Here is a 15,941-nt window from a genome sequence, read left to right as displayed (position 1 = left end):
CGCAAATGACAATTCTTTCTTCTTTGTGGATGAACAAAATGCCATTGTGTGTGTATATACCACACTTGGGTAACGTCCGTCTGTTAGCAGACACCTAGGCTAGATTCATGACTTAGCGACTGTGAACTCTTCTGCTATACACACGGATATGCATGTGTCACTCTAATATTCCGACCTCAGTTCCTTTGGAAAGATTCTCGGGTGGTCCAGCTGGGTCATGGGTGGTCCCACTCCTAGTCTTCTGAGGACTCTAAGTTGATCCCCATGGCAGTTGAACTAATGGGCAGTTCCATCAACAGGGTTGTTACGAGTTCCTGTCTTTTCGCCTGCATTTATTATTGTGTGTATTCTTGATTGCCATTCTAATGAGCTTCTAATGGAAGCTCGGTGTAAACATTTTTATATATTAGTAAGAAATTTGTATTTCTTTGAGAAGTGTCTATTCAGTTCAGTTGCCCATTTTTATAGGGTTATTTGTTTAATGTTAATTTTTAAAATTCTTTGTATATTCTAAATATATCAGCTCTCTATAAGAGGAATCGCTTGCAAAGATTTTGCCCCGTTTTGTAGGCTCCCTCTTCAGACTCTTGATTGTTTGTTTTGCTGCACAGAAACTCTTTAGTTTAATGGCATCCCGTTTATTGATCCTCATTTTTACTTTCTGAGCTTCAGGGGTCTTATCAAGGAAATATCTATCAGTGTCTTTATGTTGGAGAGTTGGTCCTGTTCCCTCTTCATAATTACAAAGGCTCTGGTCTGATTTCTAGGTCTGTGATCCATCTTAAGCTGACTCTTGTGCAGGGTGAGAAATTAGGGTCTAATTCCAATCTTCTATATATAAATAATCAGTTTTCCTAGCACCGATGTTGGAAAGGCTATCTTTTCTCCAGCATTAGTTTTGGGCGCATTTGTCAAAAGTCAACTGGCTATAAATAAGAGGATTTATTTCTGTGTCTTCTGTTTTATCGAAAAAAGATCTTTTTTTTTTTTTTTAATTAAAACAGCCCAAATGCTGTCTAGCTCCTACTTTTGCAGGGAATTTCTTTTAATTACTTTAGAGGTTTTTTGTTTTGCTCTTCTCTCTAGCCTCCTTTTTAAACTCCAGTGTTCAGGATTTTGTAGATGACAAATGAAAGAAATCCAGTTCCAAATGGTAAAGCTAGTCAATGGTTATTGGAAAATGCCAAGATGATTGGCTGAATCCTCAGAAGAGCTGCAGCAATGGACAACCCTCGGACACGAGCTGTGGAACCGAAGATCCATTCCACCTCATCTCCACTCTTTGCTTCTCTCTTTCCTGTGTAGACTTCATTCCTCCCACTCACAGCTTACCTGGTAGTGTTGCCATCCCACGTTCACTTTACTTCAGTGTAATGAGCCCGGAGAAAGACAATCTTCTTTCTTCAGCACCTTTTCACTGTATCTGTATCCCAGGAAAAATATGGGCTGGCTTGGAGCATATTCATGTCCTTTAGAGCAATCATTTTGATCAGGGAGGTGAGGTGCTATGATTGATGGCTGCTGAGTGAGAATGGAAGAGTGCTGAGCCTGGGACAGAAGATCAGCTGCCCAAAAGAAGAGTGCTCTTAGAAGGGAGAAAGAAAATGGGGAGCAGATAATCATAAGTTTCTGCTAAAGTACTAATCTAAACCTCACATTTGGGATTTGGAGATTGTGAACTCTTTGAAGGCAAAGATACAGACCTAGGAACCGGGCGCTTGAGATTAGATCCCCTTTGAACCCTTTATGGCTCAGAATACATTTAAAGCCTCAGTAAGTCATTGTTTATTTCAATTCCTGTTTGGAATACTTCTGGGTAGTTTGGCCTATTTTAATCATGGTTTTAAGCAAACATTATCTTATCCATACTTAGTTTGGACTAAATTGTTTAATAATTCCTTCTGTGTTTAGTTCAAGGTCTTATTAGACGAAAGTTATTGGTAACTTGGTTAAACTACATATATATAAAAAAGAAAACAAAGTCCTTTTTTTTTTTTTTTTTTTTTGCGGGTCTGGGATGGAGCCCAGGGGCATTCGACCTCCAAGCTACACCCCCTGCTTCCCGAATGCTGGGATTATAAGCGTGTGCCACTGCACCTGGCGATAACAAAGTTCTTTAAATATTATTGCAAGCAAATTGTTTCCTCATAGTTTAATAAATTACTTTTTAAATGAAAACTGATATTTCAAATTATTGAACTGATCTATTAAAGAATCTGTAGTTCTTAGAAATGGACTGGTGTGAAAGTAGCTGGTTTGAACCTCTATTTGTCTCAGTGACTACAAGGCTTAAATACTTGTTATATTCAGGTTTTAAAAATCATTTATTTTTAAAACATTAAATTTAGTTTAACTTGCTTTAGGATGTTTGTCTTTTAATGAAAATGTCTCATTATTACATGGGATAAAATATTTAAATAATTCAAGTATTGACTTTTTTCCATTTTATTCATAGGAACTGAGAGAAAGCTATAATACACAGCAGTTAGCCCTTGAACAGCTTCATAAAATCAAACGTGACAAGTTGAAGGATATTGAAAGAAAAAGATTAGAGCTGGTACAGAAAAAGAAACTAGAAGAGGAGGCTGCAAGGTAAGATTACTGCTCGTTCTTCATCTTGCCCACAGCTCCTTCCAGGACAGCAGACCAGATTAGTTGTTCACACTTTCATTTCATTCATCTTCCTTGCACATTATCGTACCCTAGTGGAGGGAAGAAATCAGAACAGAAGTACGCGTTAAAAAAAAAAGAAAGAAAGAAAGAAAAAAGTACATGTAGTATCTAATGAGTCCAAAGCTGAGTTGTAGTCCTACATCGTGGTTGGCTTAGCCATTTGCCCAGGTATGCTCCATTCTTGTCCCAAGCTATTGATAGATTTTCACACTGCAGACATGGCCTTTCTACCTTTTGTCCCCTTTCTAAGGCATCTGCTGGCAGTGGACCGGTTTCTCATTCACTAATTCTTGCATAAGAAAATGTACCAGAATTTAATGAACTTTCTGATCTTTTCTTTTTTTCCCTACTACATATATGGTAAGCATTGTGATAATGCTGTTTATAATGGATTGAGAAATCAAATGAAGACCAGTAGGGTCATTCTAGGCTTGGGACAGTGTCAGAGAAAATTATAGAAGGACTGGGAAAGGGAATATTAGTTGTAATGAAGTAGGACTTCAAGAAAAGCATTGTCCTCAGGGGGCATCCAGATTCCAGCTACAGACGCCTCTGGAGGACACAGCCTGTGATGGGATAGACAGCGTAGGAGGGTTTGGGAAGGGTAGAAAGGAATCGAGCTGCAGGGTAAGAATCAGTAGTATGGAGCGTAACACAGTTTGGGAATGAAGAGAAAGGATTAGTAACTAAGGGCTCACGGTTTTTGTTTTATCCAAGATTTCAAATTTTTTCAGAAAATAGGAGGTACGAACCTGGCCACAGTCAAGACAGGGTTTCCACTTTGATGGAGTACAAATGTTCCCCAATTCCCAGGTTATATTGGGCCACAATCCCTGCCCCTCTTTTGAGGCTTGTAGGAGGCACTAAATTTAGTAGTGGCCACTATGCCTCTGAGCAAGGTCAAAATACAGGCCAAGGAGAGCTATGGTATGCATCAGTTTCTAACACTAATTAAGTCTGATCACAGGTCTTTTTTTGTGTGTGTGGTACTGGGTGTGGAACCCAGGGGCTTTTCTACCTCCAAGCTATACGCCCAGACCTATTTATACTTTTATTTGGAAATGGGGGTCTCACTGAGTTGCTGAGAGCCTCACCCAGTAGCTAAGGCTGGCTTCGAACCTGGTTTCATTTAAACTCCCCCCCAACCTTGGTTTGGAAGTTGGCGGGCAGGAGGGAATTGGAAGGTGTAGAAAGTTGTCCATCATAATCCCCTGCTCACCCATTAGTCAAGGTTCCCTTTGGATTGATTGGTTGATTTCCCTTCATCCCTAATCCCTACTGTTTCTCCCGTTCCTCTAGTAATGCCTCTGTGCTAGTTCACCTGCTTACAGAATCTTTTATTATGTTCTTCTTGGTGGTACTGGGGTTCCTGGAAGCCCTTCTACCTCCGGGCTACACTTCCAGACCTATTTTATTTTTGGAAACAGGGTCTCTTAAGCCAGCGCGTCTGGCTTCCAACCTGCGTGATCCTCCTGTCTCTGCCTCCCAAGCGCGGGGATTACAAGCATGCGCCACCACACCCGGCTTTATTATATTCTTATTTAGTTTTTTGTAAAAGTTTAGAGCAAGCTGGGCGTGGTGGCGCACGCTTATATTCCCAGCATTTGGGAGGCTGAGACAGGAGGATCTGGGTTCTCAGCTAGCCTCAGCTACTTAGTGAGGCCCTCCACAACTTAGACCCTGATTCAAAATAAAAAATAAAAATTGGACTGGGGTGTAGCTTGAAGGTAGAATGCCCCTGGGTTCAGTCCCAAGCACCACACACACACAAAAGTTGAGAGCATTATACAAACTTTCTTTTTCAAACTTTGTTTTATTTAAAGGAAAGCAAAGCAAGGAAAAGAAAACTTATGGCGAGAAAGCCTTAGGAAGGAGGAAGAGGAAAAACAAAAACGACTTCAGGAAGAAAAAACGCAAGAAAAAATTCAAGAAGAGGAACGAAAAACTAAGGAGAAACAAGGCAAGGATATGAAAAAAAATAAATTTAGTTTTTCTCATCTTAGAAAAGATCTTTTAAACTAAAGTGAGAAGTGTATATACTTAATAAAACAGACTGAGGATAGAAATCTTAACCCAGTGGGAGGAAAGGTTCTTACCACTAACTGACTAAAAGACCCTAACGTGGCTTTCAACGTGGAAGAAACTTGTTTTTAATATTTTATTCTACCAATATAACTAAGCTATTTGTTTTAATAAAATTGTAGTAAAATTTTAAGTCATTGCACAATGCAGTTTTCTTATAAGGTAACTGTTTATACACCTCAGAGTTCATTTCTAAAATACCTTAATATTATTGCATCCTCTTTTGAATGCATAAATCTTTGAATCCATATTAAAGATGTAATTGTTTTCTTTTGTTTTGTATTTTCATTTTTTGTTTTTTGCAAACTGAAGAAAAGTAAAGTGGGCGTGGTGGCACACGCTTGTAATCCCAGTACTTGGAAGGCTGAGACAAGAGAATCACAGGCTCCCGGCCAGCCTCAGCTACTTAGGCCCTCCACAACTTAGGCCCTGTTTCAAAATAAGGAATAAAAAATAGGGCTGGGAGTATAGCTCGGAGGTGGAATGCCCCTGAGTTCAATCCACAGTACTACAATCAATCAGTCAATGAAAAGTAAACTATTTTTATTCTTATCAAGTAAAGTGTATCAGTAAATTTTATTTTTCCCTTAGAACTATATTGATAAATCTATAACTCTTTCTTAATCCAGCCCTGTTTACTTGCTATCTTATTTGTGACCTCTCTTTCTGTGCTTTCCTTCCCTGTAATAGTCTTACCTCCACAGATCAAACCATGCCTCTCCTTGCTCAGCTGCCACCGCCTCCTCCTCCTTCTCCTCCTCCTCCTCCTCCTCCTCCTCCTCCTCCTCCTCCTCCTCCTCCTCCTCCTCCTCCTCCTCCTCCTCCTCTTCCCTCCTTCTCCTCCTTCACAGCGTGCCCCAGCTGCCTCTCCCATAGGTCCCCATGCATGCCTAGCCTGCAGGTCAACTGCCTCCTGCCTTACTTAAAATAAATATCCTTGTTTGCTTTTGTATTGGTTATATGACTAGTCATGATACTTAATCCTAACGAGTCTGCAGCAGATGGATTTTCATTCTGTTTGATACTCAGTATTGCTCTTTTAGATTTTAAGAGCTCTTTATTGAGTCATAGCAAAGATGTACTCACATAAAAGCAGCAAATTATGACAATTATCTCTTCTTTAGGTGAGACAGCTACTGCTTTGGTGAATTACAGAGCATTATACCCCTTTGAAGCAAGGAGCCATGATGAGCTGAGTTTCAATTCTGGGGATATAATTCAGGTAGGAAATGAAGCCTTTTTTCTCATGAATAAGCTGAATACATTATAGTATATTGCTTTTTATGATAATATTGACTATAATTTTTCATAGTTAATTATCTTTTTTTTTTTTTTGGTGGTACTGGGGTTCCTGGAAGCCCTTCTACCTCCGGGCTACACTCCCAGACCTATTTTTTACAATTTTATTTGGAAACAGGGTCTCCTAAGCCAGCTCGCACGGCTGGCTTCGAACCTGCGCGATCCTCCTGTCTCCGCTTCCCAAGCGCGGGGATTACAAGCGTGCGCCACCACACCCGGCGTTAATTATCTTTTTAAAATAGTTCTTATACATTACCTCATTTGGCATAGGACAGTTATTACTACTACACATTCTAATCAGGGAAGATTAGACTCTTAAAGTTGTAACTCACTATATCGCAGTGCCAGAGTGGGACACGAGTGCACACACATGCATTCTGGTTTCTAAGACAAGTATTCTTTGCACTGGGCTACGTTGCTTTACATTATAAAAGGTGATACTGACTTTGCTATTTTTATAAGTTATTAATAAATGGTGATATTGACTTTGTTATTTTTATAAGTTATTAATAAAATGTTGAGGGGCTAGTTATTTCCTGACAACTGTTAAAAGAGTTGAATAGCCAGGCATGGTGGTGTATGCAGGATTCCCAGTTCTTGGGAGGCTAACACAGAAGGAGTGCAAATTCTAAGCCTACCTCAGCAGTTTATCTAGGTCCTCGGCAACTTAGTGAAACCCTGTTTCAAAATAAAAATAATATATGGCTAGTGGTGTAACTCAAAGGTAGAATGCCCCTGGGTTCAATTCCTAGTACCTTAACCCCTGAAAAGAATTGAAGGAATTAGGTTCTGCAGACATAAATGGAAACATTTGTTCCTTGGAATAAAAGGTTTTTGTATTAGCACAATTTATGTAAAATTGATGAATAAGAGAAGATAAAGAGAATCATGTTTGATAGAGCCATTATGATAAAATGAAAGGGTAGAGCCATAAACTGGGACTTTAATCTCTGTGTAGTATGTAAATTCCATATCAGTGAGCCATTATTAAAAATAAAAGAATGAGTGGGGTGGTGCATTTCTGTGATCTCACCCACTTGGGAGACTGAGGCAGGAGGATCATAACTTTGAGACAATCCTGGGCAAGTTAGACCCTGTCTAAAAATAAAAGCCGGCATTAGTGGCACACGCTTGTAATCCCAGCATTTGGGAGGCTGAGACAGGAGGATTGCGGTTTGTGGACAACCTCAGCTACGTAGACCCTTTGCAACTCAGAGAGACCCTGTTTCAAAGTAAAGAATAAAAAATATGTCTGGGGGTGTTGCTCAGAGGTAGAATGCCCCTGGGTTCCATCCCCATTACTGCAAAAAAAAAAAAAAAAAAAAAAAAAAGATAAAAATAAAGGGTACGAATGTAGTTCAATGGTAAAGTACCTGCCTAATATTCACAATACTCTGGAGTCAGTTTCCAATTACTAACACACACACACGCACACACACACGAAGACTGTAATAAGAACAGAAAAAAAATAATCTTTTTTTTTTTTGTGTGGTACTGGGGTTCCTGGAAACCCTTCTACCTCAGGCTACACTCCCAGACCTATTTTTTATACTTTTTTATTTGGAAACAGGTTCTCTTAAGCCAGCGCAGCTGACTTTGAACCTGTGCGATCCTCCTGTCTCAGCCTCCCAATCGCGGGGATTACAAGCATGCGCCACCACTTCCGGCTAGAAAAAATAATCTTCAAACCACAATAATAATTACCTATAAGAAATAAGAAATTAACAAAGTACATGTAATAAGCAGAACATTGCATGACTCAGATATGAAAAGTTTATAGTTACAATAATATAAATATTAGATTGAAACAATTATAGTAAGATTTGCTTATTTAGAAATACAGAAGGTAGGCCAGGCGTGGTGGCGTGCGCTTGTAATCCAAGCATTTGGGAAGTATGGACCGGAGGATGGTGGTTTGCGGACAGCCTCAGCTACTTAGCGAGGCCCTTCGCAACTCAGTGAGACCCTGTTTCAAAAAATAAAAAGACTAAAAAATAGGGCTGGGGGTGTAGCTCGGAGGTAGAATGCCCCTGGGTTCCATCCCCAGTACTACAAAGAAAAAAAAAAAATACAGAAGGTGATGTATAAGAAACAACTAAGAATGGCAAGATACTGCAGGGAGTGTGTCGGGGCTTAGGGAGCCATGGAGTAGGGAAGGTTGTTTTTCATCGTAACTCTGTGTATTGCTGTTTATCTTCCTAAACTGTTTTCATATATTAATTTGGAAAAATATTAGTTATAATTTTAAAAGACCGTTATCAACCATCGTAAATAGTAACCTAATAATTTGTAGAAAATGCCAAATAATTTATAGATAATGTCTCAATCACTAGAAATTATAACCTAACAATTTGTAGAAAATCCCTAATGTTTGTAGAAAACGCCTTAAATGAGTTTAATTCTGAAAATGAGAATGTTATGCCATATATATTATAGTATTATGTACTATCATAGAATGCATTTTTCCACTGTAAATGTGTCAATTCCTAAGCATAGGTAACCCTTCTTCTTTTTTTTTTTTTTTCCCCATAGGTGGATGAAAAAACCATAGGAGAACCTGGTTGGCTTTATGGTAGTTTTCAAGGAAATTTTGGCTGGTTCCCATGCAACTATGTAGAAAAAATGCCATTAAGTGAAAAAGCAGTGTCTCCTAAGAAGGCCTTACTTCCTCCTACAGTATCTTTACCTGCTACCTCAACTTCTGAGTGAGTTGTGAGCTAACCGTGGAATTTATGTAGTTCTGCCAGTTTGTAAACGCTAACACACGGTTGTACCAACCTGACACTTCATACCGTTCATTTGGGCTGGACTCTCCAAAAGATAACCTTTGCTCCAAATCTAATACTGAAACTTAGTAAATGGAAACATAGGTCAGTGGTTTGTTCATGAATTCTTTTTTTCCACAAATCTGTTTAAATGCAGTATGTATAACATACAAGTGAGTCGTATATTAGTATATACTAGTGGAGCGTATGTTAGTATATAGATTCTAAACAAATATACTTAATAAAGCGTTCTGTTTGCAGACCACTTCCTTCAAATCAACCAGCATCAGTGGCTGATTATCAAAATGTAACTTTTTCAAACCTAACTGTTAATCCATCATGGCAGAAAAAATCAGCTTTTACTCGAACTGTGTCCCCGGGGTCTGCATCACCTATTCATGGACAGGTATGTGGTCTGATCTTTGTGTGCTTTTACTCTTTGAATTTGCTCCTGATTCCTATGAAATAGAATGAAGACTTTGTACAAAGGCATCATTGCTCGTTTAGCCCGTTTGTAGCCTTCGGTTTCTGTTTCTGTTCATTTGTGATGTGAAATTGGGGAATGATCACTTGGAGGATTGCTAACAAATCATTCCCATGGTATCAAGAAGATTTTAGTGTGAGAGGTTTTTTATTGTTTGGTCTTAAATTATTTGTCAGAGCTGGGCGTGGTGGAACACACCTGTACTTGAGAGGCTGAGACGAGAGGCTCACAGGTTCAAGCCAGCCTCAGCAATCTAATGAGGCCCCTGTTTCAAAATAAAAAGGGCTGAAGGTGTGGCTCAGAAGTAGGACACCCCTGGGTTCAGTCCCCAGTACCACAAATAAATAACTTTGGAACTCTATTTTATATATATACTTAGCCTCTGATTTAGATATAGACATTTCAATTTTAATACATTAACCTTATTAAAAAGAAATTTCAGACTTTATCAGAATAAAGTCTAGATTTCACCTTCAACTCAAAGATGTTCATTGCATAATTCTAGACTTTCGCTTTTTATTATGTGCTCGAAATTTAAGGAAAAATAAAATTTAAAATCTGCCATCTAGTACTTAATAATCTGATAAAGGAGATTAAAATATGAGAAATATAATAATCTAAAAGCCCCGAGGATGTGAAGAGGAGAGAGCAGACCGTTCAATCTGTAGGAACTGGAGCAGGCTTCATGAAGGGAGAGCGTTTGAGCAGGACCCTCAAAGGTAAACCAGGTCTCAGCAAACAAGAGTCATTCAGTGAAAGGTCAGTTTGGGAAAAGTCACTGAGGCATGTTATCAGTGTGTTTTGAGGAAGCAAGAATTGCTTATAAGTATAGCTAGAACACAGGATTCATGGAGGAAGTACCAAAAGTGAAGTAGGGAGCCAGGCAGAGTGGTGTGTGCCTGGAATCCCAGCACTTGAGAGGCTGAGACAGGATCACAGATTCAAGACCAGCATGCAATAATTTAGCGAGACCCTAAAAGAGGACTTAGAGGTGTAGCTCAGAGGTTAGAATACCCTGGGTTCAATCCCCAGCATCACCCCAAAACTAAAATAAAATGTGAAGTTGGAGAGATAAGGGTTGAGGTTTATTACTAAAGCCTTTAATACCATACTAAGGAACTTGGCAGTGCAAAGCCAAGAGAGGTTTTTAAGAGAGGGATGGATGTGTGTGCTTAAGAAAGAGAACTCTGGCGGTCAAGTAGAGGCCAGATTGGCAGATGAAGTAAAAGGAGACTGTTAGAACTACCAAGTAAGAGGAGATGGTGCTATGAAGCGGTGCCGTAGTAAATAAATGGAAGAAGATAGATACATAAGAACATGGAAGAGTATTAGGACTTGACATAAAATTGTAACTTGTTGAGTATGAAGAAGTTGGAGTTAAGCCCAGTTCTTTGGGATCTTCATTTTGAACGATTGAAAGCATGATAATATCATTGTCTCTGGTGGGCAGTGGAGTGATGGTGGTGGGTTCTAAAACTGGAATCTTGCAGACACACAAAGTTTGCAGTATCTGTCATAGAAACACCCTGGTGGAAACAGCCAGTGGTCATTTTGACAGTTTTGGAGCTTAGGAGACAAAGGCACACTAAAAATATAGAATTGAGATCTTAGACTAAAATAAGATTATTTGGGAGAAGTCGCATGGAACTGAGCTAGAAGAGGGCTAGACAGAAGAGGAGCCCTCAGGCACCATAGAGTGAGCTTCAGAAGAGACTAGAGTTTTGGTGATGTTTACCCTGTTTAGAAATCAAGGTGAATAAGCTGGGTGTGGTGGCGCATGCTTGTAATCCCTGCGCTTGGGAGGTGGAGACAGGAGGATTGTGCAAGTTCAAAGCCAGCCTCGCTGGCTTAAGAGACCCTGTTTCCAAATTATATATATATATATATATATATATATATATGTATGTATGTATGTATATTATATTAGGTCTGGGAGTGTAGCCCGGAGGTAGAAGGGTTCCATCCCCAGTACCACCAAAAAAAAAGAAAAGAAATCAAGGTGAATAAAGGTTTTAGCAGAAGTTTTTTGGTTTGCTGGTATTAGTGTGATGGTTCAGAACCTAAATTAAAGAGTTTTAGGGTGACATTCGAATGCAAGTTTAAGACTGTTGTTTCATTAGATTGAAAACTGAAGAGAGATTTAATGTTAAAAAATATTTTAGAAAAACAAGAGGGCAAAATGGAGTATTTAGAGTACAAGTCAAGAGGTTAACTTTGTTACAAGAAGAAAACTATTCCATCCTGTGAGAGGAGAAGGAAGGGAGGAGTGGCGAGAGTGGAAGGGGGACGGAGACAGTCATCTCCATTCTCAGTGAAGTCAGTGAATCAGCCGCAGCGAGGAGGCGCCGGAAGCTGGGGGAGAAGAGACTTGTAGTCAGGCTCGCTCTTTTCATTTGCTCCCTGAGGTATACTTGATGGATTTATGAGTACTCCTTTACTACTCGCTGTTCACCTTCTGTACCCGTGAGATGTTTTCTTGCATGGTAGGTGTTCAAGAAAGCTACACATGTGTCCATCATGCATAAATTTTAAGTCAGTCAGTAGGTTAAGGTTATGTCAAGACTGCACCAAACTGGTCTACTGTTGGAACAGTATGTGATACTAGGAAAGAAATCTTGGTTAACCGTGGTCTTTTAAAAATTTTTCATGGCTTTGTATTCACAGGGACAGGTTGTAGAAAACCTAAAGGCACAGGCCCTTTGTTCCTGGACTGCAAAGAAAGATAACCATTTGAACTTCTCAAAACATGATGTTATTACTGTCTTAGAACAGCAAGAAAATTGGTGGTTTGGGGAGGTACATGGAGGAAGAGGATGGTTTCCAAAGTCCTACGTCAAGATCCTTCCTGGGAGTGAAGTAAAGCGTGAAGAGTAAGCGTTCTGTGTGTGCGTTGGCGGGACGTTGGCGCTCCAAATTGTACATGTTTTTCTTTGCACTTTAAGATCCGTTGGAAAAATTCCTCTGCATGTCCTTTGGAGCATTCCTCCAGCACGTGGAATTTTGGTTACTGACTTTTTTTTTATCCATATTCTTTATTAAGTCATGTTTCATGAGGTTGGAATCCATCTTTTTTGTTCTTTTTTAGTTTTTTTCATGCCTACTAACAAATGTAACACATAGTAGCTGCTAAATCCTGTTAATGAGGGAAGAAGTGAATGAATGAACTTTCAAATGAAAAACAAAACTAAATAGGTTAGGACCTCTGACCTTTACTTTTCATTTTGTAGGGGAAGTTATCAATATCCTTACTATAAGGATAAGTATAATATAGCTATGAGTAACTGTCTCTGCTGTTTTACATGGAAGATGGTGTAAACAGAAAACCAGCCTAACATAATGTGCTGATCTTTAGAAATAAAGAGGTTTAAGCTGAGTGCAATGGCACATGTTTGTAATCCCAGGACTTGGGAGGCTCAGACAGGAGGCTCACAGGTTCATGGCCAGCCTCAGCAGCTCATCTGCAACTTAGTGACACCCTGTTTCAAAATAAAATAGGGCTAGGAGTATAGTTCAGAGGTAGAATGAATGCCCACGGGTTCTATCCCCAGAACCACCACCAAAAAAAAAAGAGATTTGAATTCTATTTCTGCTATTTTTGCCAGGCTGTAAAGAGAAACCTATTTGGTCTTCAGTTTTCTAATTAATTAAATTAAAAGACTAATATTTAAGTAACCTGTCAGTGCTGAGTTTCCTCTTTTTTTTAACTTGGATAAATTTTTAACTTAGGTAAATTTGTAGAAATTTGCTTTTCAGACTGACATGGAATTTTGGAAGTATGAAAAAATAATAAGACCAGTGTGTGCCAACACTGTGCAAGGCGGGCCCTTTATAAGAATAATCTCATTTACTCTTTGTAACATTTTATAGAGGTGAAAACTGCAGCACAAAGAGAGTAAATGTTCTAGAGGGCATTTCTTCCACCTTCCCACTCAATTATGGATCCTTTGTAAGATAAGCCCTGTAATTTGAAAGCTTACAGTACTGGAGAACTCAACACTGAACAAGGTAGTCCTTTCTCTTGTGGCCACTAGTTTTTAGTAAGCTGCTACTTTGTTCACTACCTCACTGCGTACTCTACTCATGGGATATGGAGAGCCGTGGTGGACCCCACAGGTGTCTAGAAGTCTTCTAGACTTGAAAAAATGTCCTGGATTAAGGTGGAAATTAATGTTACACTTATTCTAAGATTTCTTTTTTTTCTTTCTTGAGGAACTGGGGATGGAACCCAGGGGCATTCTACCTCTGAGCTATACCCCAGCCCTATTTTTTTATTTTGATACAGGGTCTCACTAAGTTGCTGAGAGCCTCACTATAGCTCAGGCTGGGCACAAACCTGCGATCCTCCTGTCTCAGCCTCCCAAGTACTGCGATTCCAAGCCTGCGCCACCAGGCCTGGCTTGTTCTAAGATTTTAAACTGTTTTTTTTTTTTTTTAATATTTTTAATGTAATGTGCTCTAAGCAAATAATAAAATTTATGTATTACCCTTGTTTTCCCCAAAACCAAGCCAAGCCCCATATGTACTTTTATAAGAAAACCAATATTTACCAATATGCAGGTATCTTTTTAAGTTTCCTTAGAAGGGCAAAATATCTCACATTTTAAAATTATAAATCACATTAAAATTACTTTAATATATTTTAAAATGTGGAAGTTTATAATTAGGCAGTTCTTAATCTAGTAGAACTGATGTATGAGAGTATTCCTGATCTGTGTACTGAGGCTGTTCAGATTAATTTGAGAAAGCCCTAAAAAAAGGCACTGCTAAAACTAGCTGTATTCATTGACTCACCTTTCTTGTGTTTTGCTTTTTTGTGTCTCATTTTGTTGTTGTTGTTTGTGGCTCTCTTTGTCAGGCCAGAAGTTTTATATGGAACTGTAAATAAGAAACCTACCTCTGCAGCCTATCCAGTGGGAGAAGGTAAGCTTCTGCCAATCTGTAAATTAGATGGGGATCAATGTAGTTACTAATTACTTGACTTCACACAGTTGTTCTCCCTGTGTTAGAGTAAGGGTAGAAACCCTGCCCAAGCCAGGCTTGTGGTACATGCATATAGTCCCAGTACTTAGGAGGCTGAGACAGGAGGTTTGAGACCAGGCTCAGCAACTTAGCAAGACCTGTTTCCAAAAAAAAGAGCTGAAGATGTAGCTTGGAGGTAGAATATCCCTGGATTCAATCCCCAGTACTACAAAAAAAGAAAGAAAGAAAGCAAAAAGAAACCCTGCCCCCTGCCTATGTTTATTTCAGTGAACAGTAAGGATACAGAAAAAATATGGCTGAAAATACATGGCATTTATAGAAAATTATTGCTGTAAAAACTCAGCGTAGACTGGCTCAAATTTAGATTATACATAAAAAGTGTTGCAATGATTCATTATAGATATTTAAAGGTAATGAAATTTTAGCATACATAGTTTATAAATTACATTTTAATTATAGTATGCCATATAAATCATTAAGATTTATAATCAAGGTATTCTTTATCATAAATGTTGCAAATAAGTACTTTTCTATAACTCTTTTTTGAATGGTTAATAAATTATTTTGATTTTGTTAATGTGATGAAAAATCAGATTTTCCTAATTTCAAATTACATTTTTATTTAATAGCTACATAGGTTTATAAATAATTGTATATTCCATTATAAAGTTAGTTGAATAGTTGAAGTACATTTTGTTTTGCTTTAAAAATCAAGGAATGGCAAATTAAGCAATTTATTGAGTAAATATATTAAAAATTCTATATTAGAGCCTGAAAGATGCAAAAACAAGAGATAATTTTCAAAGTTAGGATAAATTCTATAATAAATTAACAAACCAACTTAATTTTGAGTAGAACCTGAGAACCCGCAGGTAGCAGTGTTGCGTCATCTTAAACAAGGGGGAGGATCTTGCAGAATACAAAGGAAGAGAAGGGCTCCCGACAGAGCAGAAGGATGAGCCAGCAGGCCCGGAGTGTAGGGAGGTTGAGGTTACCAGGACTGGAGCTGCAGGTGTGTTGTGGGCCGAGTGCAGTGAGAGGGCCTCGCAAGTAGGAGGGGCATTCAGGAAATGACCTGATTGCTACAGTTTACTCAGATGAGTTGAGGACTAGGAAAGTGAATAGCAAATAGATTGTACATGGCATTTCTGGTCATTTCTAGTTTATGATAAAAGATAAAATTAGAAGCCGGGCGTGGTGGCGCACGCTTGTGATCCCCGCGCTTTGGAGGCTGAGACAGGAGGATCACACAGGTTTGAAGCCAGCCTCAGCTACTTAGTGAGGCTCTCAGCAACTTAGTGAGACCCTGTCTCCAAATAAAGTATAAAATAGGTCTGGGAGTAGAGCCTGGAGGTAGAAAAGCCCCTGGGTTCCACCCTCAGTACCACAAAAAAAAAAAAAAAAAAAAAAAGCAAATTATATGTTGCCAAATATAAATTAAACTAGAAAGGAAAGAAAAAGAAAAAGACTTCCGAAGCCCAGTCACTGAATGTTTCTCCTAAATAGTAGCAGCACGAAATGAAAACAGAGCCAATATAGAAACTTAGATATTTCCCTCAGGGTCAGTCACTACATGATATTTACTGAGCATCTATTCAGAGCCCAGCACTGTGCTGGGAGCTGGATCACTGTGGTGGAAACTTGGCTTCTAGTGCTAC

At 38.9% G+C, this 15,941-nt stretch overlaps 1 protein-coding gene across 4 annotated transcripts in view; it reads left to right on the top strand.

The window, feature by feature from the left end:
- ITSN2 (intersectin 2) overlaps nt 1-15,941 on the top strand; it is a gene marked incomplete at both ends in the record, with an annotated part of 129,304 nt that overhangs the window by 54,505 nt on the left and 58,858 nt on the right. For 2 of the 4 annotated variants that reach the window (XM_080711858.1, XM_080711856.1), the window contains 7 exons: nt 2,456-2,592; nt 4,497-4,633; nt 5,880-5,977; nt 8,587-8,759; nt 9,081-9,225; nt 11,968-12,173; nt 14,159-14,223. In XM_080711858.1, coding sequence (XP_080567984.1) covers nt 2,456-2,592; nt 4,497-4,633; nt 5,880-5,977; nt 8,587-8,759; nt 9,081-9,225; nt 11,968-12,173; nt 14,159-14,223 — 961 coding nt within the window. Of the gene's footprint in view, nt 1-2,455; nt 2,593-4,496; nt 4,661-5,879; nt 5,978-8,586; nt 8,760-9,080; nt 9,226-11,967; nt 12,174-14,158; nt 14,224-15,941 lie in introns of all 4 variants that reach the window. The other 2 variants (XM_080711857.1, XM_080711855.1) reach the window with 1 other exon arrangement.

The sequence above is a fragment of the Muscardinus avellanarius genome (genome assembly GCF_963383645.1).
Source record: "Muscardinus avellanarius genome assembly, chromosome: 15".
Lineage (NCBI taxonomy): Eukaryota > Metazoa > Chordata > Mammalia > Rodentia > Gliridae > Muscardinus > Muscardinus avellanarius.
Note: the sequence above shows the minus strand (reverse complement) of the source record. Positions and strands in the feature narration are given on the sequence as shown.